Source organism: Epinephelus lanceolatus, chromosome 8 (genome assembly GCF_041903045.1).
Source record: "Epinephelus lanceolatus isolate andai-2023 chromosome 8, ASM4190304v1, whole genome shotgun sequence".
Classification (NCBI taxonomy): domain Eukaryota; kingdom Metazoa; phylum Chordata; class Actinopteri; order Perciformes; family Serranidae; genus Epinephelus; species Epinephelus lanceolatus.
The window spans coordinates 8,749,396-8,776,032 of NC_135741.1; the positions used below are offsets into that span (position 1 = coordinate 8,749,396).

A 26,637-nucleotide genomic window follows, 5' to 3' on the forward strand; every position below is an offset into this window, starting at 1 on the left:
GATATATCGCAGATTTAAAGACCTGGGCCACAAGGAGCAACGAATCAAAGTGATGAATAGCCGAGAAATGACGATGCTGATCAATTTAACGGCAGCTTATGTTAACTGCAATTTCGTGGCATATTGTGAAGTGAAATTTAAAGAAAATTCCAAAAAAGGAAGCTTTTCACGGCTGTTTCATTTACCCGTTAATTACTCTTGAAACATCACAAGTATATTAGATGTAAATTATATTTTCTACATAATAATGATCTTCTTCATGTAGCTGTAAAACAAAAAAAAGATATATTTTATTTCTTTATATAACGAAAAATAAGCACTTAGATGCATGTTTCCAGTTTTACGATTTTTATGAGGGCTACCTGAAGGCACCGCAGTGCTCCCACCCTGTTTGCAGAGAACCTGCTGACACACCCATCATCACACATTATAAACACATACTCACACATGATGAGGTATTTTACCTATTAAAGGTCAAAGACTGGTGCGATTTATGTATAAAAATCCTTTAAAAAAACTTTTTGCAACAGCATGTTGTATAAAATATTTCTATTTTTCATTTTAAACTTGCTTTGCATGCCATAAATCTTACTCTATAAATGTCATCTGAGGTGTTTTGATGTAGTTTCCTCATAACACTCACTGTTGTAAGCCTGTAGTGTATAAATCTGTATGAGCTGAAGTATTTTCAAATCAAATTCATGTTTACGTTTTTATAGGCCTATTATTGTATCTTTTACGTCTGTAAATAAATAAAATGTATTAGCCTACTTTCATTAGCTAATTATTATTTTAATTATCATTTACACTGCCAATTGTTATTTTTGATTACTAATCATTATTTTCTATACAGTAAGATGTTTAAAAGCTAAATTCCAGCTGTGGATAAAGGTCTTTTACTTGAGTAAAGTAGCGATAGGGAGTAGAAATACTTTGTTAGTATTAGCATCAAAACCAATGGCATAAGGTAGTTACAGTGGGCCCCAGTGCACGCTATTATGATGAGCCCCAGTGCACACTGTCGAGCACATCTATAGCAATCATCATTACATATCTGTATGTAACAAAATACCAAAGAAAATAAGAAATTATTCATTTAATTTAACAACCTTAATAGGTGATTTATAGCTATCAAGTCAAGCCAAATTTATTTATAAAGCACATTTAAAAACAACCCAAGTTGACCAAAGTGCTGTACAGTTAAAAATGAATAAAAGAGATACAAGTGAAGTAAAATAATAAACAGAACAAAAACAGCAACCAACATAGGTCAAGGCACAAATAAACACATAGGCAACAACTCAAAAGCTTTAGTAAAAAGGAGCCTTGATTTAAAAGAGTCGATGGAGGGGGCAAGTCTGACAGAGGGGGGGATGCTGTTCCAGAGTCTGGGGGCTGCGACCGCAAAGGCACGGTCACCCCTGAGTTTAAAATAAGTGCGTGGAACAGTTAAAAGCCCCAGGTCAGCCAACCTGAGGGGTCTGGAGATGGAGTATGGGGTTAAAAGTTCTGTCATGTAGGAAGGGGCCACTCCATTCAGGGCTTTGTATGTGAATAAAAGAAGTTTAAAATCAATACGGTACTGCACTGGCAGCCAGTGGAGAGAGGCTAGGACAGGGGTGATGTGGTCTCTCTTTCGGGTACCTGTCAAAAGTCTGGCTGCAGCGTTTTGTACTACTTGTAAACAGGAGAGAGATGACTGATTAATTCCAGTGTAAAGAGAGTTGCAATAGCTATAGATTAAGAGTATCATTTAGTTATAGGTGCTACTGGCTATTTTACAAAAAAGAGGAAATGGAGTATCAGGATGGAGATAGGTTTGTCTTTTTCAACAGCATATATAGCAAATGGCACTGTTTTTAATTTAATGAGAGTTCTTCTTTGAACATATTTCCAAGGTGGCAATCACTCCTAAGGGCCCACTCTCCACCCAGTACACTGTTGGAGGGCCCCACTCTCTGAACTCAAGGACATTACAAGCACTTCAAAATGTGCTTTAGTACAGCACTTGAATGAATGTACCAAGTAACTGCTAAAGTTCACTTAAATCTAGATGGTAATGTTCAGTTTTTAGATGTTTTTTATTCACTGATCAATCATGTGGGCATACATCCATTAGAAATTCCCAGAGCCCGAGGTGACTTCTTCAGATGCTTGTTTTGTTGACCAACAATCCCAAACCTAAAAACATTCTGTTTTTATTAACACATTAGACAAAGCAATCCTCACATTTTTGAGGCTGGAACTGGAGAGTGTTTAGCAGTTTTGCTTAAAAAATACCTTGCAGATCATTTCTGTCTACTGACTAATGGAGTGATTGTTTCAGCTCTAACACACAGCAGGAGAACTCAGTGATGGGAACAGAAATATTTTTCAAGTATAAAAGGCAAAAAAAACCCATTAATCACAACTTCCTGTTCCCCTTATTAATTAACAACATGCTTGATTACCTCGCGTCTGATGGAGACACAGACTCACTGTTCAAGGTAGAGCTGAGACAATTAGCCGACTCATTGGTGACTCAGTCTTTTAAGTAACATTGTCTGGTTCCAGTTTCCTTATTATGAGAATTATGAGGTTTTCTTTGTCTTATTTAAGAGACTGATGACAGTGACAGAGACCCCTTTGCTGTCACTGAGTAAACTGCGACCCCTGACTAAGTGACATTACTTATGGATATTTCATATTATATTCAACACATAACAATAACAGTACAAAATAACTGATAACCTGTTCAGTTAACCTCAATAGTGAACACAATAACTGCAGAAACTTTGTGTAAACAGTGATTTAAATGAATTTTAGGCAGATTATTTCCAGAGATGAGTTTTCCTGATATTTGTAGGATCTTTTTAAACATCTTTTTTTGGACAAATTCTGTGTTTTCTTCTCCACAACTCTTGCTCATTGTTCTGCTCACTCTTAGGTGGGTTTGACCTCGTGTTTATCTAACGTAGGATGAGGCTGTTTGGCAGAGAGTGAGGGATCTGTGAATACAGCTTGTGTTCAGGGTCTTTGCTTTGCCCCCATCCTGTGAGATTTGTGAGAAGTTTATATCTTGAATGATAATCTCAACTTTAAAAATAACAATTTCATTTTGTTTCTTTTACAGGTATGAATAGAAAGCTGAGATATAGGCCTACTTAAGATTAAGAAGAGCTAGCAAATCCCCCATGAAGCTTTGGTGACCCTATAGGGGGGTCAGGACCTTCAGGTTGGGAACCAGCGTCACAGCAATTGTTACCATTCTCTAACACAGTGATTCCCAAGTGGTCCAGATTTCTCCTCAGCCCTTAGTTCAAGGTCCACACAGTTTCTTATATTCAGTGTCATAACTGCGTTTGGCCATGTCGTCGAGCTAGTTTGCTTTCTCTGTTAAGTAGCTGTCCATTATTAACTCACTCTACAGCAGGAAAGGGGACTTCATAATAACAGGTTTGTGCCAAAAATTCACTGCACTTGAAAATAACGTGTGCTTTTTACATACTTGACACATTTGCCAGTCACTTGGGGTCAATTTAGAATGGAATGTGACCCACTTTTGGACCGTGACCCACCAGTTGGGAACCACCAACCATATTAATTTATAATTTGGAGTGTTGACTGGTGGCTGGAAAGGTGCCAGTTCGCCTCCTGGGCACTGCTGAGTTGTCCATGAGCAAGGCACCAAACCCCCAACTGCTAAGGGTGCCTGTCCATGGGTAGCCCCCTCGCTCTGACACCTCTCCATTTAATTTAAATACATCTTCTTCTTCTTCTGTTATGAAAACAGTCTTTAGCTGCAGCCCTACAACTCAAAATCACTTATGTCAAATTAAGGGCAAATGTGTGTATGAAACAAAAGTCTTTAACATCTGGTTTATAGACGCCAAAGATATTTAGTTGCACACCTGAGAGTTGGGATTCTTCTTCTTGTCATTGAGGTTAGGTGATTTAACAACATTCAGGAGGAAAACAGAAAGTGTTATTTGCTTGAGGTGAAAAGTGAGTGCCATTTTCTTTTATACTGTGCAAACTATGATGCCTTATTAATGTTCCTTAAAATGGCTCGACTAAACATGGATGTTATCTGACGCTCAGATGACCCAAAGCTAGAATGACTGTTTAATCTTGATGTGTTTAAGTTTGCCAATTTTGTCACAAAAGCCTGGAATAGAAGGCAAGATAGATTTGTATTAATTAGTACTTATTTTGATTTTTAAGTGCTACACAGTCATTGTGAGTGATCCATGAAGTCCGTCTTACACAATGAATGAATGACTTTATTTCTACCCCCCCCCAAAAAAAAGTAGTAAACATATATGCCCCTACCCCTTTCTTACATTTCTTCTTTTAACTCATGTATTATTTCAACAAATTCCCAAATTTATCTACAACTAATATACAGCTATCCCCAGTCCCTTTACACCCAATTACAGACCAAGTACCACCCAGTGTTACAAAGTAAATACGCACTCCCCTAACACAACCTTTCCTCATTTATATATCTTCCAAAAAATAAAAAATAATGATTTATAATTGTGCTTTAGTCCGCCCCACACACTGAAATACACAGACTTAGTTGTGCCAACACATTGTTTTTTCAAAATTAAATTATCCTCTTTAATTATAACCCCCCTCCCTGTAACTAAACAGTTTTGAATATTGAATTTCTCGCTTTAAACATGGTCATTACAGTGATTTGATTATGTGAGATACTTTTGTTGCTTTGCTTCATTTTTCTTAGTTTCTTAATCTGAAAATATGTACGTTAGACTCTGGTCCTGGCTTGTTTCATTTTATGGAGTCTTGAAAGCACTTACGGGTCGGGGATAATTACTTGCATGACACAATTATAAAAATTCATTCGCTTAATTCATTATGTTACCATGTGTAAAATAATGACCTTCAAATTTAAGTGGAATTTGCCTTCCTATTTGGCTGCTGTGAGAAAGAGAGAAAGTGAATGAGCTTTGTGTGTGTGTGTGTGTGTGTGTGTGTGTGTGTGTGTGTGAGTGAGACCGTGTTTGAGAGGTTGAGAAACAGATAGACAGTTGGAGGGAAGGGGTGAGGAGGGGGGGTGCAGACCTGGTTTTATTGGCTGCAAGTTAATTCAATTTGAAGGCGGATGCTGAGATTCAACCAACCCACCCACACACACCCACACTCACACATGCACTCACACATCCACAGGGGTATACACATACACACACACAGATAGACACCATCTTTCACAAGTACCAAAATGACTCTATAAACACATATTAATTGTCATGGTAACCTCGCAAGAAAACAGATGGATCAAACCAAGTGATCTGAAAACATGGAGACAGCCAAGCACCCACGCTGGATTGGAAACATTAAGGGCTTTTCCAATCACGGCCGAGGGAGGAAGAGGGAGAGATTATAGGTGATATGAGGGGGACATTAATCCTGCCTCACCCACCCATCTGTCCCTACAAGTATTCGTTCTCTGTCCTGGTGTTACGATGCATGTCTGATCCCTGGCTATTAAAAGGGATACCTGAATGGTTCCTGTTGTCATCGATGTCAGGAGAGGGCTGCTGGAGTGAGTGGGTGGTGCTGATGCTTTGAATCTGATGGGAAGGGGGATGTTTATTTGAAGACCCTCTGTCTCAGCCCCCCTCTCTCTCTCTCAAAGCCTCCAACTCCAGCATCCACAGGGAGGAGGAGGAGGAGGAGGAGGAGGAGGAAGAGGAGGCGGAGAATAAATGAAACAGTTTCTGCAACCACATGTTGATGTGCTTGATTTGAACTGCTGCAGCAGCTCCTGCCTGCCTACCTTCCCCTTTCTTTGCATTGTTACGTCCAACTAACGATGTGGCCGCTGCATCTGTAGTTCCTGCCACCTGTGGCAGCAGCACTCCTATTCCCCCTACGCCACATAGAGAGAGAGAGAGAACCAAAAAAGGGGAGCTGAGAGAGGTCGGAGAGGAAGAGGAGGAGGATATCTTTCATGATAAGTGGACTTCTGACAGAGAGAGCTCCTCGCTGCATACCCAGCTGACACAAATGAGAGGTAAGATAATGAGGCTGATGCTGTGATCATATCTGATGCATTTTAACGCCGCAGTGTGTCTCTGTGATGATGCATATATTAAACATCCCTGTCATTTGTTTGAAATCAAGAAAAGGTCACACCAGTCAGATGATTAAAAACTAGCAGTGATGCGTCTTGATTTGTGCAGTGTAAACAGACATACCAGACACTGTGTGTGCTTCAACAGGTGGTTACCACAGTGTCTGCTCTCAGTTGTGACACTAATGAGTGCAGAGGAGTGTGATGGGAAATGTTGAGAGTTGATGGTTTGGTGGTCTTTTAGCAAGAGGGAGGCAGGGTGATTCATGTGACTGAGCCAACCAGGAGAGAAACATCCTGGGACTGCCACTTTTAACACTAATTAAGCTGGAGGACCGTAAAGAAATGGATCTCTTGGAGAAACGTCATGCAGCTTGTGGATGACATGTAGATTTTTAAAGCATAATGTTAATAATTTGAATTTACATTACCTTTTGTTCGAGATAGACCTTTTTAAATTCACATTAATTGATGTTTAGTGTCTTTTTCTCATGTCTTATGGTGTCATCTTTTCACTGAGAGCACTTTTTGCAGTCCAGCTTAGCTTGAATTAATTCTTTTGATTCACCTGCATGAGGATGTTGTTTCCATAGAGGGGACAAAGGGATGTATCCCTGTTTGCGTCTCAATCTGCTGTTGACCGGACACATGATGGCACTGTTGAGACAGACAACTAAACACTCTGTAATTACATCTGTATGACCTTTTCCTCGCCATAAATAACCAAGTGGTGCCTAAAGGGTCCCTTTGACTATTAGAAAGACCATTGAGTTTGTTATTGATTCTGAAGGACTTCTTGTGTGGCCAGGGAGTGTGAAAGTTGCGTCTGTGGAGATTAGCTGAACCTGTTTGAATTTCCTGAGCGAGTATGATTTTGCGGTTTGTGTGAGGCAAAGAGATCGCCTGGTGTTTTAATTGCAATCAGTCACAGTGTCATAAATAAAGGCCCGCTTTACAGATGCTACTGGTCAGTCTGCAGGCGAGCGAGCAAGCAGAGCTGTCTCTATGGAAATTGCTTTCGTCATAACACTTCCTATCAAGCCTGTGCTGGGGCTCTGGTTGTGCAGCAGGCGCAGACTCTTGACAGCACATAAGCAAGATTGCTGGTGGAGGAGACGACAGTAACAATGAAGCACAGCCCCACAGCAACAGATAATTTCATTGTATAACTTACATAATTAGCGGCTTCATTCCTCCTCTGGCATTTTTTCTTATATCTGAAGTTTCTGTTTCACCTCACATGGCACTGGATTCTTTCTCTCTCCTGTTACAATATTGTAATAATGATGATACTATCCTGAATGTTTTTTTTATTGCTGTGACCTTTATCTCAACTGCTCAAAGTACCTGTGTCACCCATCCTGGGGCTCCATGGTTTTACATCATACCATTGGAGATTAATGAGGTCGGAGTATCTATAAAGCCTGCTGCACTGAATTGACATCTAGCTGCTTTCATCTAGTTATTACAGTCTCCGAGGAGACCCTGCTGTGTGTTTGATGTTAGTGCTGGGCAACAAAATTAGTAAAAAAATAAAGAAAACAGAATTGCTACAGTGATATTGAGCCCAAGTATTAAATACATACTGGTGCAATTATAGAACAAATAAACACATTAATTGTGTACCAAAGGGGTTCATTTTCATTATGTTTTTCTCCATTAATACTTTTTATTTCATTTTATCACTTTTCATGGCAGCACTAGCTCAACAAGCGCTACCATTTAGCCAGTTAGCACTTATGCTAAGCTTAGCAGTTAGCTAGAGTAACAACAATGCCAAAGATATTCTCAGTTAGTCAATTATTAAGCTGTTGCTTAAAAATGACAAACACAGAAACTAATATCACCTTTTTAATTATTTAGCTTCTTAACAAGGCTGCACATAGGCCTACAGGTAGGCCCTACCAAGCATGTTGGGGATAGTAGCTAATGTTAGCTAGCTAACTCAGCATTAGCTTGGCTGTGTTTTGATTGTTTCTCAGAGACAAAGACAGACAGCCTTTCTCTGATAAGAGAAAGCGCTAGCTAATAAGAGCTAGCTAACACTGCTAACACTACCTTTTCACTTAAATGCAAAGTAATTATCCAGGCTCGCAAGCTAGTTAGCTGGCTAGGTGGGTAACATGAGCAGCTTTGCTTCTTTCTTTTTCTTTTTTGCCCCCTCAAAATTCTTTATATTGTGTGATTCTCCATTGTTAATAGTTTTTCAACTTGTTTGAGCAACTTTGTTGGTGTCAGTGAAAGGAGATGATAGTTTTTGTCAGTGTACTGTGATAAAGGTTCAGAGTGGAGGATTTAGTGGCATGTAGCAGTGAGGTTGCAACGTTGCAACCAACTGAAACCTCTCTTGTGTGCCAAGCTTGTTAGAGAATTGTGGTGGCCGACATGAAAATACGAAAATACAAGGCCACAAAACATGAAAAGGTGAATGGCCCTGTCTGGAGCTAGTGTTTGGTTTGTCTGGTCTGGGCTACTGTAGAAACAACATGGAGGGCTTTGTGGAAAGGGACCCACTTGTTATGTAGATATAACTGGCTCATTCTAAGGTAACAAAAACACAACAATTATTATTTTCAGGTGATTATAAACATCATATAATACATCTCTGCCAATATAGAGTGCTCCAGGGATTATGTTTTTCTGTAGGCCAATGCGGAAGTTAGTGTTGCGCTGGTTCCCTCGTCAAAAAGCCTATAGGATTTTTCCACTCGATTTTGGATAATTGCAGAAAATAAGTGCTGTGGCAAACAAAAGTTTATGATATGATAAGTCTTAATTAACAAGATAATCTCACAAATTAACAACACTTTTATGATTTTTGACGCCTAAATGCAGAAGTAATGCTAATGTTAGACTATAATCAAACTACACTACTGTCGCATGACTTAATATCGCCACCACAACGAAGCTGTAAAGCCGTATTGGGCGTGATGATATTCAGTAGTGTCATTTAGTCACTTGTCAGCAACTATCTTTCTGAAGACAGATAAACACTTCAAAGTTCACAAGTGGAATATTTACTGACGTATTTTATGTTGAAGAACAAAACGGGGAAGTCTCTTCCACAGACCTTGGCTCAGATATCTAACCAAAAGGTCACCAGGGGGGCTATTGAGATAATTTGGCTTCACTTTTGGGGAGCTGTCATGTCATCTATTCTTATTATATAGTCTATGATTTTGACATTGTAATTGCTATAGCTAACTGGAGCTAACTGGCTAAGTCTGGTAGCAGAAGGTTTGTGATTGGCCGACCGGTACAAGGATGGTGAAATAATTATATAATAATTTCATAATAAGTGAATAAATGAGTTATGTTTTAATAATTTCTTCAGTTGTTTCAATTATACATTTTACACAATTCATTCTAATATTTTAATCATGTCCTTCTTATATAAAGATCCGCTGTGTAGGATTTAGGGGCATTTATTGAGGGCGGAAGTGTTTTCTTAAGTTTATAAACACTTAAAAAATAAGAATCATTGTGTTTTTGTAACCTTAGAATGAACCATATGGAGCAAGTCCTTGTCCATGCAGTCTACCATGTTGTTTCTATATAGTCCAGAACAGTCAAACCAAACACTGGCTTTAGATAGGGCCCTTCGCGTTTTTGTGTCGGTCAGGATCCTACACGCATGGCACACTGAAGAAATTTCAGTTCTGCAGCCTCACCTGAAATGCCACTAAACCCCACACACTGGACCTTTAATTAATATTGAACAAAATGCAGGTGGCAGCTTTTGTTTCCGAGGCACGATCATGATGTATTATTTATTTTTCTGACATGTGGCAACAAACCAGAGTCCTAAAACCAGCACCATGCCTGGACTCATTAACAAGGAGAACCGGAGCGCTCTGCCCCTCAGCGTCTCTGACATCACTTCCTGTGTAAGGGGTTATACTCTGGCCATGACAGCCTCTATGACCTACGAAAATATTGAGGATCATGCAATCGAGGGTGAGTGAGCACACTAGAGGAGTCTAATTTGTTTACCTCAGCCATGTGAACACTAGCCACTTTCAGCCAGTTTAAACCCACTCTCTGCTCTGAAACACACGGTTGTGAAATTATTGACTGAATATGTGTAATTGCTTGTTTTCTGCCTCTGGTTCATGCTCATATTTCTTTCCTTTTCTTCCCTCTCCAACTGCCCTCTAGGAATTTTCATTTATCCGCTGGAGGAAAATTCTATTGTTGTGGGGTTTGAATCTATGATATCCAGTCAGATTATAACACTGCAAATCAAAGACAAGGCAAAAATTGACGACTGTTATCTGGATTGCTGCAACACATCTAATGGAGCCCTGCAGAGTGGCAGCGGTAAGATTAAAGCTGCTCAAATCAATATTGTTATATTAGCCATGGATCGAATTACTATGTGTGAAACCCTGTCTCCAGCAGCAGCAGGTACCTGTTTTCAGTGAAAAATCTCAAAGCCACTGTGTGCTAGTGTGCTATTTGGAGACTATCTGGTGAACATAGTGAAGCATTTAGCAGCTAAAGAACCAGTTATTTTCCAAAGGAGTTGTTGGAGATCAAAACAGAGCTAAAGAAGAGTAAATATTTGACTCACAGTGGACAACAAGCGACAACATCCACGGCTGAAAAATGAAGCCAACACAGAAGTGCCAAAAATTGCAGTTCCTTGAATGGCCACTTGGGGCTGGCTCCTGTAGCCAGTCACTCCCCATAGACCCCCATGTTAAAATGCCCAAATTTACAGCAGAAATAAACATGTTTACAGCCTGGTACCAAAAAAAAAAACCCCAAACAGTTCTCTCTATAGCTAATTCCCCCCTTTATGACAACTGTACAGGGGTTAAATTACTATATAACTCACTTGTTTACATTTTATTTATGCAAATTAAGGGAAGGCTGCTTTGAGTGACAGGCTATCTGCTGATAGTGTCCTCCAACACGCTCTCATCCCAAGTTGTCACATATCGCCACTTTGTCAGTGGCCTTTCACGTCTATGTATTCTCTAAGGTAATCTACTGTGTTTGTTGTTGACGTTCTTGGACACCACAACCAACCCCGGGATGTCAACAAAAGCACATGGTTGGGTTTAGGCAACAAAAGCACGGGATTAGGGTTAGAAAAAACATCAAGGTTTGGCTCTACATTCATACGGGAAGCAAACACCAGGCTACCCGGTGAAAGTTTGATGGACCCATCCATCATCCCTCCCAACTACCCTGTAGAGACTTTCCTGCTCCGTATATTACGACATTACCGGCAGCATGCCAAGCTGACACCATTCAGTGGCGTATCATACCGCCACCACAGGTGCTCTGGCTGCATAATGAACTGACGCCGCCTGTTTGCATATCATACTGCCACAACAGGTGCCGTCTAGTCGACTTGGCAGTATACTATAATGCTGCGAAAGGTTACGTCAGGCCGTGTTACAAACTGACCTCCCGGCAACGTATCATACCCCTGTGAAAGGTGGCTTTTGGTGTAAGGTGTCTGATGCCAAAATCACTTAGAAAAAGGCGGTATTGACAATCTCGGAATGAAAACGGGCTGTGTCCTCGGCTTCTCAGTCTTATCCACCCCTCGCTCCTCCATAGCGCTATCCTCTCGCCCAGATATGGTCACCTCCGGCTCCCAAATCCAAGATGGTGACAGCCGACATGCCGAACTTGAGGCTTCAAAATTGGAGTCCACAAACCAGTTTGTGACATCACGAAAGCTACATCCATTATCTCCAGATCTTACAGTCTACGGTGGACACAAACACTTGACTGTTGATCTTGCATTTTTTTTAAGGTTGTCTGAAAGATGTCTTCAAATTGATGTCAAGCTTACATGGTGTCTGCTGGATGTGTACAATAGCTGTGGAAACATTAAAAGGTGATTATGCAGGTTTAAAGGGGGCACATACTCCAGTGCTTTAATGTTATGTCTTCAGTGTTATCTCGGATCAGGACTATGACTACAAACTTTGTTACCAGCTCGTTACTTGTCATTCATTAGCTCCAGTGCACCGCTTGACAAAAAGCTTGACAACGGCGATAGTCCAGCGCGTGGGACTGATTGGCTGATTGAGTCTCCCCACAGTGCTCATTTTTTTATTTTAACCGAGAAACCGCTGTCATGTTAACCACTCAACAACCACTCAACTTGAACTCAGTGGCGTGGGTGGATTCAAGGGTCTGATACACGACTTGATCAAAAAGCTTCCATTACAAACTAGCAGTGAGGTTTTTGACATTTACCAGACAGAGAGGTTCGAAGGAAATGTTGCATTATGGGAAATGTAGGATGTAGCTTTTTGTAGCCTAACTCATTCTTAAGAAAAAAAATAGGATATCTCTTCTGCTGCTTTCATTTTGATCACTGATTTTTAAATTTGCCTCTCGTGAACTTTACAGGAGTTCAAAATTAAAATTTGAACTTCCCTTTAAGTCTTCTGGAAGACATTTTCATCAGATGGGCAGTTTTCATGGATATAAGTGAAGTAATATAGTATAATGGTTCCAGAAGAGTGTGATATAATAATGTCATTATAGTGTGCTAATTAAGTCTGTATAACTCTCTATGTTTGAACATTAAAATGTATTTAAGACATCGAAGATTACTCAGTCATAGGAATTGTGTGGTAAAATTAAAAGATTTTGTTATTTACTAATCTCGTCTGGTGTCACAGGACACATAGTGATTGATGAGGACCTCGGGAGGACAGTGTTAGTGGTCAACCTCGGGGTCATCCCTCCCATGGAGACGGTCCATATTCTGGTCAGTACCTCCTCTGAGCTCTCCACCCTGCCCAACGGAGGCATCAGTGTCTCGTCCCCTCCGGTGTGTACACCTCGGGTACAGAGGACCATCAACGAGGAGCAGGGACTGTCCCCAAACTTCTCCAGAACGTAAGAATGATGGGACATGTTCATTTTTTGGCATTGTAGACTAAATTTTAGGGCCTATATGTATGAATGGGTAGTGATTAAACTAACATTTTCTATGTTCAGTCAAGATGGCTCCATTTTATGTAATTTTGCTTTGCTACTTTTAGGCGGGACAAGCACAGCTGTGCCTCAAGTCCCCACGATCAAACTCCCAACTCCCCTCAACTGTGGTTGGCTTCACTGCTGGAGGAGGAGGCCATCAACTCAATGGACTACGAGTTTAACTTCCAGCTGGAGATTCGGGCTCCCTATCTCCTCGCAGGTCAGATAGTAACACAATACTAGTGATATATGTGGTAGCTCCGCTAGTCAACAATGGAAATGTACCCATGATCCACCTAAAAATAATTTTGCCATGGGTGTAATGGTATGTTAGGCGTGATCACTTCAGCTACCGTGTAATCAAGGATTGTTTTTCAGTGCTCCTTGAAAGCTAAGTTGTAATTGCAGTGCAGACAAGGAAACGTGTTTTACTATGTCACACGTTGCTGAATACTGTTATAGCTGGGTACAACCAACATTATTGGCCAGCATTAAACTTGTTAAAGACATGATCTGACATTTTGGTAAATTCACTAATTTATTTTCTTGCTTGTGTGTGAGTGAGATGAGAAGATCAATACCTCTCACACGTCTGTCCATTCGATATGAAGCTACAGTCAGGAGACGGTTAGCTTAGCTTAGCATTGATACAGGAAGAAACCACAATCTTGGCTCTGTCCAAAGATACAAGCACCTTTAAAAGTCACCAATTATCACTAATGTGTTTAATTTGTGCAAGTCTTGTTGTCGGCGTGAGGTTGTCAGGCAATTTGCAGAGCCTCTAGGAAGTCACCGCTCCCAGTCAAGACACTGTCATGTAACCCCATGTCTTAATTAGTAAGCTTTGCAGGTGCTGGTAATTGGATTTTGTTACGTTTGGACCAGGCCTGGAATTTCATCATTTTAAGGGCGAGGCCACTTGGCCTTTGGTGTTGTCAATTTCTTTGAGGGCACGCAGGCCAAATGTCAGGGCAGGCCATCAAGATAAAACACTGATTGTAAAGGTCCAGTGTGCAGGGTTTAGGGGAATACACTGGCAGAAATGTAATATAATATAATAAGTATGTTTGCTTTAGTGTATAATCACCTGAAAATAAGACTTTTCGTGACTTCAGATGAGCCGTTTATATCTACATAGGAAGTGGGTCCTTGTCTTCGGAGACCGGCCTGTTTCTACAGTAGCCCAGGACGAACAAACCACACAGTGTTTTTACGCTGGCCATCATATCTGAAAAACAGATTTTTTTTTAAGTGCAACTTCTTTATTCAGTGTTTTGACCAGTTTTATTACCTGGTCCATTTGTTTTGGAGAGGTAGAGACCTCTGCGGATAATTCGGCTCACAGTAAAAACCTCCTGAACAGTGAACACTGCAGGAATTGTAACCAGAAGTTTCAGCTGGTTGTAATTTGCAATCTTCACCACTAGATGCCACTATACCCCCCTAAATCTTACACACTGTTTTAAGTCCAAGGAAATGATAAATTTAACTTAGGGTTTGGGATGATTTTATTTAGGCTATAACTATCATTGAAATAAATACATAAATAAATACAACAGCTGCTCCTCTCTCAGCTCTGTCTTGGTCCTTCATAGTTCAATTAAAGGGACTCATTGCAAAATTCAGAGCGTACAAGTTGTCTGCACACGGTTCTCAACATGGAGATGGCTGAGCTGTCAGCTAGCAGCTAACAATGCAAATCCATAAACTGCGCTAAACAAGGAAAACAGTGCTGACAGAGCTAACTAGGGGGAAACCGAAGATTGGGCACCATGCTGCCTTAATGACGCCCTCCTGATATCAGCGGTAACCAGCATATGAGCCCAGTACAAAGTGGCGGCAATGAGCTAGCCAGTGAAATATACACATGCATTAACATGCGCATGCAGAAACCAACCACAGAGAAACTTGTACATAGCAAAGTTGTTTGCTGCTATACTTTGAATGTCGCATACAGTTTCTTTCATGACTCATTTCCACAGTTCTGTTTTGTGTCCATATTTCAGTACAGTACATGAAGTATGCCCCTAGTGTTCAATGCAAGCAAATGCATCTCTTTATGGACGGATAAAGCGCCAGCGCAGAATTAGTCTGGGGCTGTTAGTGGCTGTTTTGGTAAGGAATTGGAACCAGGGCGAGTGAGACAGGATCCGGAATTCGATGGATGCGCCTTTCCGTCAAAATAAAAGCACCAAGCTAATAAAAATGCGGTGAAACTTTAATTTAAAGAATATAATTTACAAGAAACGCCCCAAGCCATTAAGTTAATCGATTTTCTTACACCCCTCATCACCCCAAATCGATGGTGCGCCAGAATTTAAAGTTTTACTTTGGTGAACACTTTTACTTTGGTGAATTTGGTGAATTCCACATCTGCTCTCTAGACCGGAGCCAGAATCCAGACAAAATTCAGAATGAATAGAAACTGGTGACACGAGGCTACCGCAGAATAGTCAGAAAAGTTGATTTTGAGTGTTTTAGCCGTCTAATTTAGTGGAATATGTACATGCAGCAATGCAGAGACAAAAACAGGACCAATACTTGCAACAGATAAGTGAGGAGGTTGGCCTGTTGGAAAGGCACAGAGGTTCTAATATATGCATACGTACACACGAAAGTCTCTGGTTGTGTTTTTTGTTTTTGTCAAACTGTCATCACAAGTAGCCCTGTTTTCCAACTTGATGTTGCCCAATAACGATTCAGAATCTTAGCAAAAGTGTCTTTAAATGTATTGGCAGGAAAGAGGAAGTGGAGAAGATCAGCTATGGCAGTGCAGACTGACACCAAGGCCACTGTGGCCGTGGGGCATAATTTTCTGGGGGTCTAAAGGCCAAGCTGAAGGGGCACGGCGGCCATGGCCTTCATGGTCCATTCATGACATTACAGCCTGGTTTGGACAGAGCCAGGCAAGCTGTTTTTGGCCTTTTGGTTGAGCCGTATGTGCGCAGGGCTATTTATGCCTAAATGGTCTGGTTATTGTTGTTCTCATCTAGTATTGTTCTTATTTGCACTATGGTCCCGCAACTGATTTAATATAATTTTAATTGGTTTACTGGTGTTTTTATTTGACCCCTGTATTTATCTGTTTTATATGCACTCACTTGCACTTTGAGATAGGCCAGTGCAATACCTGTAGTTCCCTTGTTTGTAACCTTACAAACAAGAGAAACGGTTGCACTACTTTTGCAACAGTAGTCTGCAACTGTAACACAGTCAGCGCACTATGTTGGCAACTTGTCTGTGTTGATTGTATGTATGTATGTATGTATGTATGTGAATATTGCAGCTGTTTGCACTATACTGCCCAAGATGAATTTCCCTTGTGGGACAATAAAGTTTATCTTATCTTATCTTATCTTTATGCTACACTAAGCTAACCGTCTCCAGACTGTAGCTTCATTTGTATCCAACAGTTATGAAAGTGGCATTATTTTCAGCAAGAAAATGTATTTGACAAAAACTTTTTACAAAATGCGAAACTATTCCTTTAAACTTGACCACTTGGTGAGCGTAGGTGGAAATTCTCACATTAAAACTCTTAACTGCTGGTTATTTATTCTTCATGTCTTCTCAAACTGCAGCAGCTCCTTAAGGCATCAGTGCATAAGTTATGCTGCTTTTTAAATGCTTTGGAGGTGTTTTGCTCTGTGCTCTTTGAAATGTGAGTGTGATTTCAGTGGGACCTGCTGGTTTGTTTTATCACTGTTATTACTGGAGGTGAAGCCGCTGCTTATTTGATCTACTGTGTCTGCTGCTCTGTGTAGGTGTAGAGAGCCCGTCTCACGCTATCCGAGCCGATGCAGACCCTCTGGCTCGCTCTGCCACCAGTGTCATCATCACCCTGGCTGACAAGTACACTTATGACTGTCCTGTCAAAATCCTCATCTATCCCAGCGGTACGTCCACAGCTTCAAAACTCACTCACAGCACGACCCTGCAATTAATTAGTCTGTCCTCCCTCTCAAGTACAATATTTTGAAATTGTTTATTTCAGCTCTGTCAAGGCTCTTTTACAGCTCTTATTCGTGTGTGAAGCTTGTAATTAGATCATTTGCGAGGTGATTCACCGCCTCGCTTTATGGTTCTCCTGTTGTATGACATGCCAGCGGAGTCAGACTGCATTGTGTGGGTGTGTAGTGTCAGATCTGTTTTGGTTTTTTTTTCTCACTGTGCTCTCGTCTCTCTCTCACTGCCGTCTTGACCTGCAGTATGTGTAGGCCAGTTGTCTCCCAGAGGCAGGAATGAGCCCCGGCCTGGCTGATCCAATAGGCCTCTTATGAAGGTTTTGTTCACAAACAGACCTGCTGCCAGTGCTGGGCAATTTAATTCAGCGCAGATCAGTGCTGCAGTTCAATCACCACATGGATGCTCAGCTTGAGCACAGAGATGAGGACGAGGAAACTGAGCTGCATTACAGGCAGGCGTGTGTTAAAACAAAGAAAATGAAACAAAGGAACAGACATGAGCGGTCTATTTTCATCATCAGCTGCGTTGATTAATGACCAGAAACACAGGCTGTGTGTGTCATATAAATTACTTTCTGCAGGGCTCACCAAGTTAAATTTGAAGACATTTTTTATTTATATTAAATTTAACACCTGGTTTATAGCCGAAGTAAGAAATAAAAACCAATGTGGATGATTAAGAGTCAAGTAAAAATGATGCTGAAATAGAATGAAAAATGAAAATAAAGATGTATAAAAATACATTCCTAGGCGTGATAATATAGAGCACAATCTGGAGAAGGACTCACAAAGCAAAATCACACTCAGATAAAAGTTTAGGGTCTTAAATCAGGCTCAGGTCTGTAGACGGGTAATCAGTCACTCAGGCAAAAGTATCCGAATCAACAGACAAAAAGGGTGGTTGAAAGGCAAAAATGGTTGAACATACACGCGCAGGAAACACTAGGAAAAGGTCGAGACAATCTGGCAACAAAGTAGGGGAAGACAAAGACTTCAGTGCTCTAAGACAAGAAAGACAACGAGAGAGACACAGGTGGAGCACATCAGGGCGAGGCGAGTTATCTCAAAGGAGGGAAACCTGACAGGACGTGGGATCTAAAATAAGACGAGACAGTGGTTACCAAAATAAAACAGGACACACAGGGATGACAGATGACTTGGGGAGCTTGACGGGTCATGACAGAAGATGGTTGGAAATGACACATAAACAATGTAAAAACAGAAACGCATAAAACCATTGAAATATTATATAAAACTAAAGACACCTTGACCCAGAGCTCACTATATTCACTGTACTGAGCTCTCAGAGTTCCTACCGTGTGGAGGTATGAGGGAACACATACAAAATCAATACTAATCCAATTTTCATGCTACAGAGAAGACCTTATAAATCAATTTAAATATCTATTGAACCATCTAATGATCTATTTATTAACTTAACTGCTTTAAAATTTTGTGATCTAGTTCAGTGGTTCTCAACCAGGGGTCCAGGGAGCTCCGGGAGTCCTTGATGAAGTTCCCCAGAAAAATGAGGATTAGTTTATTTTCACTATGTGAGTGTCCATCAAAGGGTTTTTCCACTGAAAACACCAAGCGGTCCTTTTAGGAAACACCCAGCTGAGAGTGTTTGAATATGTTTTGGAAGTGCTGCGGTTTTTCAGCTGAGACACTTTGGTAGCATCTGGTTGCTATGATACGGAATATCCATGGAAGTAGACGTGTTTTTTTAAAGATATTTTTAGGGGCTTTGTTGCCTTTATTTGAGAGGACAGCTATAGTATGAAAGAGGGAGGCAGAGATTCAGAATCACATCCAGGTGAAGATGGGATGAAGGTTGGAATTGAATCTGCGGCCGCAGTAGAAGTAACAAGTAAACATGTTGACACAAGGTAGAGAACTTACTCTGGATAAGGGAAACGGTGAAGCATGCAGGGAGAGAGGACGGACCTGCTGGTCTGTGTGGGTTCATCAGAGGAAACACAATACAGTATATATGTGATATATTAACAGATTTCTCCTCTGTTGCTGTTGTTTTTCACAACTTGTACATATAAGATGTGGTGGTTTGTCTTTGCGGTATTTGTCCCTCCTCCACTGTGACTGAACGGCCAAAGTGACAGTGACAAACATATTCACGTGTTCCCTTTGCAAAGGACTACAAAAATATACTGGCGCCAGAAGGAAACGCTTTGGTGGACACGGCCCCTAATTCACTACAGAAGTGAGCCCAATATGAGTGAGAGCCATAAGAGTGACTCTTCCAGTCCTAGGTTTCACTTCTTCCACTGTTATCTGCATAACTATAGTTGACCACCATAGAAGTCTCAATCGTATCTAACAACAAAAATCTCTTCAGATGGACGTCCCTGATGAGAAATCTTATTAAATGGGGATCCGTGACCCTGTGTGTGTCAATTTAGGGGTCCACGACATGATAAAGGTTTAGAACCACTCATGTAGTTGATCTTAAAACTGCACAGATACAAAGCATACAATTATTTGCTTCCTAACTGTATTCAAAGGTCACTTTAAATTAAAAAGAGTCTGTCTGAATTTTAGGGGAATATGTGTGTTTAAAAAACAAGGATGAACGAATAAGGACAAACAAAAGAAAAGATGTACGTCTGTCAAAGGGGTTAATTTATGAGACTGCTGTGACAAGGAATTAAAAATGTGTAGTCACGTTGCAAATTAAAAAAAAAAGTTTGAAAGAAAGGTAAAAAACAAGTATTTAACTGTGGTATGATTATTAATGTGAGTGTGTGTTGTTGTTTCTCTTTGTTTTTTTGGTATAACCTAAACTGATAAGTGAATAAGTTAACTATTATTGTTATTTAACAAGTGCATGAATTTACTGACATTTATATCACATTTTTGTCAGGACTTGTCGGCACAGTATACAACAATAAATCCCAATAGTATCTTATCTTACTATATAATGACGAAAACTCTGTCTGTGTGTGTCTGTTCCACGTTTTTCTCCTCACTGACTTGGTCAATCCATGTGAAATTTGGCACAGCAGTAGAGGGTCATGGGAGGATGTGAATGAAGCAATATTACATCAATTGGCCAAAGGGGGGCGCTATAGCAACTGATTGAAATTGCAAACTTTGAATGGGTATATCTCATGCCCCGTATGTCGTAGAGACATGAAACTTTGCACAGAGATGCCTCTCCTCATGAGGAACACATTTGCCTCAAGAACCCATAACTTCTGCTTATACAAATTTCCGCCATTTTGAATTTTTTGAAAAACACTTCAAATCGATCTCTTCCTAGGAAGTTTGAGCGATCTGCATGAAACTGGGTGAACATAATCTAGGGACCAATATCTAAAGTTCCCTCTTGGCAAAAGTTGGAAAACTTACTAAAACTGAGCTTCTATAAGGCAATGAATATTGTGGAGGGTGTGGCTCAACACATAAAGGTGTATAACATCTCAAGGGTTTCACCCATCACCACGCAACTTTGTAGGCATATGACCACACATAATCTGAGGGGACCCCTCCATTATTGACCCCATCAAACAAAATGGGGGCGCTAGAGAGCTAATTTCTTATCTAGGCCTAACCGCCATATGGATTTTTACTAAGCTTGGTAGATATGTAGAACAGGATGCCTCAAGGTAACTGGAGAAATTTAACTCTAATTGGCAACTGGGTGGCGCTATAACAACAGAAAAATGCTTCAAAATGGCTAAAATGCGACCGATCGCTGTGGCTCCCCCTGTGGACCAATGTTGTTGTTTTTCCTTCTAATTTTTGGTATGACTAAGTCATGGTATGGTATGCTGTACATAAACACGGAAACTGTCAGTGTGTCATTCTGTCAGTCAGTCATTCTATCTGTCCCACGTTTTTCTACTCACTGACGTGGTCAATCTATGTGAAACTGCACATAGGCATTGAGGATTGGCATAGGTAGAAGGTGACAAAGCTACCAGTTGGTATGGACTAGTTGTTAATTAATCATTAACATGGACCTGAACCTGGATAAGCAGCAGAACATGGACAAAGGGATCAATAAATTATAGGTAATTGATCAAATTAAGGTCCACTTGAGGGTTTTACATAAGGCACTGGGAATTTTACAACCAGTTTTCACGCATACAAAACATATTATATACCCAATATTAATGCCTAAAGAAAGCTAGAAAGCATATTTACGACATTTGTAAATCAAATGTGAGCCTTTTAATTTAAGGTCTTTTTTTATGAGAACACTGAAATCTGTGCTTTTTAAAACTTTTCAAGACCCACACTGAAGAGGAATAACAGTCCAAATCCCCCAGTTCACTCAGCCCTCTGAGCTCATTTTATCTTCCTGACACCCAGCTGTGATACAGCGTCTTTATATGCAACCACCTGCTCGTTCTCACATCGATATAGGGATATTTCTGCACCACAGCTTACCACACTCCGGCATTGTCCATCTGCTTTATAATCTGTCTGTAATATTTATAATAATGTCTGGCTCCTGACCAACTGTGTCACTTCAGAGCCTCATCTGCCACATGTGCTCATTGAGAACGGAGACATGACGCAGGAGGAGTACGACGAGTATCTTCATGGCCGGAGTGATTTCATCAAGGCCACCAAGAAGGACTCCAGCAATGAGAGGAAAGTGAGTGAGTCACTGACATCATCAGCACGTGTGGACACAGTATCACCTTTGTTTTGTTGCTGCTGTTCACTCCTGTTTTCATTTTGTTTTGTTCTTTGTGGTTTTGTGCATAAAGAAACTACAACTGCATTTCATTGTGCAGCCCTGTGTTGTACAACGACAATAATTGATTGAAATGAAATACCACCAAGAGAGTGGTAAAGACTACACAGCAGCACAATATCACAAACACTGCCCTGCAACAAATGTTGTTTTTGTAAAGCTGCAGCAGTTATGTCACATTGTTTTGTTATATCTATATATAGATATATAATCCAAAACCAGTGGTGTGAGACGTTCATCCTTTATGTACCTAAAAGTGCCATCACACTCTGAAAATACTAAAATGTACTTAAAAGGATAGTTTGGATATTTTGAAGTGGGGTTATATGAGGTGCTTATAGATGGAGAAGCAGGTGGAAGTCCTGCCACAGAAGCTAAGGCTGCTTTCACACCTGCCCTGTTTGGTTCAGTACAATCAAACTCAAGTTTGTTTGCCCCCTTGGAGCGGTTCGTTTGGGCAGGTGTGAACACAGCAATCACACTCAGGTGCACACCAAAACAACCAGACCAAGACCTTCTTTAAGAGCTGGGCCCAATCCCATTTCTCATTTTCGCCCCTACCCCTACCCCTCTTTTTTGAGTGCCCCTTGCCCCTTGCAACAAAGTTACAAGGGGTAGGGTTTGAAATATTCCCCTATGAAATGGGACAACCCTTCATACCCGGAAACATCATCATTAGTCATCAGTGACGTCATAAAAAGACGTGACGAGTATGTTGCCGGGGAAACCTCACAACTAGCGATTTTTTTTTGTTATGCTTGTTAGAACAAATGTATATAATACATTGAAACGACATTTCCGATGGTTATCATAGTCTTTAAATCTTTAGTTACAAAGAAAATACTTTCTTTCATTGCCTCTGAAGCCTTCCCTGCCATCTTGCCGGTGATTCACAAGGCATTCTGGGAGATTTCTCGTAGCACTCACTTTGAAGTGTGCCTCTGAAAAAACTCCGTTTGGAGGGCCATATAGCCCTAGCACTCCGCCCTTCCCCTCTGCCTCAATGAGAATCGGGACATCCCTACCCCTATGCGTGAACGCACAAAACGGAGGGGTAGGGGCAAGTGGTAGGGTTAAGGGGTGTATTGGGATTGGGCGCTGGTCTTGGCTTGGATACAAACGAACTCTGGTGCAGTTCGTTTGTGGTGAGAACGTGTTCCGACCTGGATCTGAACCAACTGCAGTCACATGACACATTGTTTGGGTTAAACATGAGCATGTTACAGTCCTGGAGGATTATTAATGTGCACCTCCTCCTGTACTGCCTTAATATGCACATTCAGCACATCCAATGCATCAAAACATTATTTTCTAGTTGGAGCTGCGCCTCGTTTTCAAACTGTATGGTTTGACTAAAATGAACAATGACAGCAATATAGTCCACGATGAGCAGCGCTAAAATCAACCTGTGTAGTTGTCCCTCCACTGTGACATTAGAAAGTGTCACATTTATCTTGCAAGTGTACTCTTCTTCAACGTTTGCTTTACTTCCTAGATTTTTCCCACATGGAAATTCGGACCAATCAAGAGCAGCTTTCTCACACAAGGCATTTGATCTGGTCCGCTTGTAAATGCTGCCGTGAGAACACGAACCAACAACAACATTCAGACCAAAGCAAGCAAACTCTAGGTCTGACAGCACCCTAAAATACGTGTTATTGCTGCCCCCGCCTACAGCAGTACATCACCTAGCTTCGGTGTCAGTACTTCTGCCTGCTTCTCCAAACTGGGGGCGAGACGACTGACTTCTACTTTATGTAATACTCTGACTATAAGCACCTCATACAACCCCACTTTAAAAAATCCAAACTATACCTACTGACAATACTTTTACTTGTAGAGGAGTATTTTTACAGTGAGCTACTGGTACTTCAGTAAAGTTTGGACTTCTTCCACCACTGATATTGGATTGTTTTATATAGTTATTTTCAACAAAACAATGTGACATAACCGCTGCAGCTTCACAAAAATAACATTTGTTGCAGGGCATTGTTCATGTTGTGCTACTGTGTCTTTACCACTCTCCTGGTGGTATGTCATTTCAATCAGTTATTGCCTTTATATAACACAGGGTTGCACAACAAAGTATAAAGACACATAAATAAAAATACTCAAGTAAAGTAAGAGTACCTCAAAAATATACTTGAGTAAATATACTCAGTTACATTCCACCGCTGCAGATGAATATTTATAGCAGATCAGCATTTTTATTTTTCAGCCTGTGTCGTGTCCACTCACATCTCTGTCATGATGAGGCTGTTAAGTGACCAGCGGACCGAAACAGAAGGAGAAAGGGCTCTTAGCCATAAAAATGGGTTTCTATGGAAACACTCCAAAGGCTCGCCACATTCGGCCTGGAATTTCCTGCACATCTATAATAACCGATGTGCTCCAGCTATCAAGCTGATTACTTGTGTCCTTTTTTTGCCTCCTTTAAGCATGATGATAAAGCCCTTCCAATTCAGAGAAAGTACAGTTATCTGATGGTGTCAAACCCCCCATTTAAATTCAATTTATTTTCCTCCGTCTTTACAGGTAGATATCATTCACAGGCGACTCCACAAGGACATCCTCCACAACCCTGTGGTCATGTTAAACTTTTGCCCTGACCTCAAATCCATCAGCTCAGACCTGAGGAAGGTTCACGGCGAGTTCATCTTCCTCATTGACCGCAGCGGCAGCATGAGTGGGGTTAACATCAACCGCGTGAAGGTACGTCTTTAATCTCAGTGTGGTGCTATATTTGTGTGACATGATATGATGCAGATGCAAACATACATTTCAACACACAGTGATTTACATTTAAATTGCAACATCACCAGTTTGAAGATATTATTTTTTGAAAAATGATATTTTCAGCTGCTGAATTTGCTGAAACACATCACAGTCGACTCCAAACACATCAAAATAAAGCTATTAAATGAAAAGCTAATGCATCAAAACACACGGTATCTCATTAGAGGCTGTGTAATTGGTTTCCAGGCTCACAGCCGTACTGATTCTGCAGTCTTTGGAGATTATAGATGTGGTTAGCCAGCTGTGTGAAGGGCAAGTACACAAGGATATCGATCACACAAGTCATTCACTATTCACCAAACGCCTCTCAGTTGCTAGGTTTTAGACAGCAGGTCTTTGAGGTCTTATCAGACTTCATGTGTCGTTTCTTGAATACCTACAGAGCCAACTCATTCAAGGTTGATTTTTTTTCTTACATCTATGTATATGTCAGTATGTCATGTGGCTGCTTGTGCACTGACCTTGTCCTGTGGAGTGATGCTAACTGGTGTTCATTTGTGACTCAGACTCTGAGGCTTTTATCAGATGTTTGTCATACTACCTGGGCTGTGGACAAATAGTGAAAAGAAATGATGTCCCGTCTCTTCCTAAACTCTTCTTTGACCCTAATGAAAAACATCATGAGAATTCAACAGGATTTCGGAAAAAACAACTGCGGTGCTAAGAGAAATGGACTGCTCTTACACTAGGCTTGATAATTATGTGACAGTTGATGTTACTGATGTGGGTCTGCTGTTTTAAAGATGGACGGCTGGAAGCAAATCTTAGGGACTTTACCCCCTGCGTTTTTACCATGCTGTTTCATGCAGGTGGACAACCCAGTGAAAGATACAACCCATTGTCAAAGTTGGACTTGAAATAAAAAAAGGACTAGAGACCATCTTGAGGATGTCATCTTAGGATCACTCCAGCCACGATAAAACCCACATTGTTTTGATACAAAGCTGTTTAAAACCATAGACTGTATAAAATATGGATGTAGCTATCGTGATGTTACCCATTGGTTTATGGATTCCCATTTTGAAGCCTCAAGTTCTGCATTTTGGTCAGTGCCATCTTGTTTTTTGCCACATAGATTGTGGCAATGCCTCGCAGACAGCCTGTCACTCAAGCGTCCCAGCCCTTAAATATGTGTGTAACTCTGAGCCTTAAAAAATGTAAATGGGTAAGTTAAAAAAAAAAAGTACCCTCCGTACAGTTGTCATGAATGTTGAAATTAGCCGTAGAGACGAAGACTGTTTTTTTGTACCAGGCTTTAAACATGTATATTTCTGCTGTAAAGTTGGGCATTCTAACATGGGGGTCTATGGGGATTGGGGTCTGTTTTGGAGTCAGCCCCAAGTGGCCATTAGAGGAACTGCAGTTTTAGGCACTTTGCTTCATTTTTCAGAATTGGAGGCTACTGCTTTGTTAAAAATCGGCCAAGTATCCCGACTTCCTACCCACCTACTTCTGGCACCTTTGCTCACACCCATCTTCAAACTCGGGCTTCATTGTGATCTTAACTGCACATTTGTAAAGTTTTGTTAACCATAGTGTAAAGTGGAGGGGCAATGGCCGGGGCTGTGGCTCAGGAGGTAGAGCGGGCTGTCCACTACTTGAAAGATTGACGATTTGATCCCCAGAAGCATCCTTGGGCAAGATAGTAATCTCAAAATTGCCAGCAGTGTGTGAGTAGATGTAAGTTGGAATATTTAAGGTGGCGCCTTGTATGGTAGTCTCAGCCACCAGTGTATGAATGGTGTGTGACTGAGTGAATGTAGCATGTAGTATAAAAACACTTTGATTGGTTAGAAGACTTGGACAAATGCAAGTCCAAGTCCATTTACTTCAGGCTAGGACCATACCAATCTTTTCAATCTGTTTTGTGACTGCATCTTGCATGGTTGCGATGTTATCACATTGACAAAAAAACTGTCCACAGACAGACGGAACTGGGAACCTCTGTGGTAGTTGTAGCTACAATAGGTGCCACCAGGACCATATATGCTATGATAACATACAGACTCACAAGGTGAAAAGCTGTCGTGACATTGTTGATGAATATAGGCTGTCAGTCACAAAAATGATTACAACAATGATTACTCAAGATCACCCTCCTGTTTATCAATATTAAT

General features: G+C 40.8%; 1 protein-coding gene across 2 annotated transcripts in view; it reads left to right on the forward strand.

The window, feature by feature from the left end:
* Positions 1-5,738: 5,738 nt before the first annotated feature.
* Positions 5,739-26,637, forward strand: part of vwa5b1 (von Willebrand factor A domain containing 5B1) — a 49,239-nt gene continuing 28,340 nt past the window's right edge. For both annotated transcript variants that reach the window (XM_078169801.1, XM_033630236.2), the window contains exons 1-8: positions 5,739-6,019; positions 9,880-10,036; positions 10,238-10,399; positions 12,733-12,952; positions 13,099-13,253; positions 16,798-16,929; positions 21,498-21,622; positions 24,260-24,436. In XM_078169801.1, coding sequence (XP_078025927.1) covers positions 9,898-10,036; positions 10,238-10,399; positions 12,733-12,952; positions 13,099-13,253; positions 16,798-16,929; positions 21,498-21,622; positions 24,260-24,436 — 1,110 coding nt within the window. In that variant the 5' untranslated portion in view covers positions 5,739-6,019; positions 9,880-9,897. The remainder of the gene's footprint in view (positions 6,020-9,879; positions 10,037-10,237; positions 10,400-12,732; positions 12,953-13,098; positions 13,254-16,797; positions 16,930-21,497; positions 21,623-24,259; positions 24,437-26,637) is intronic.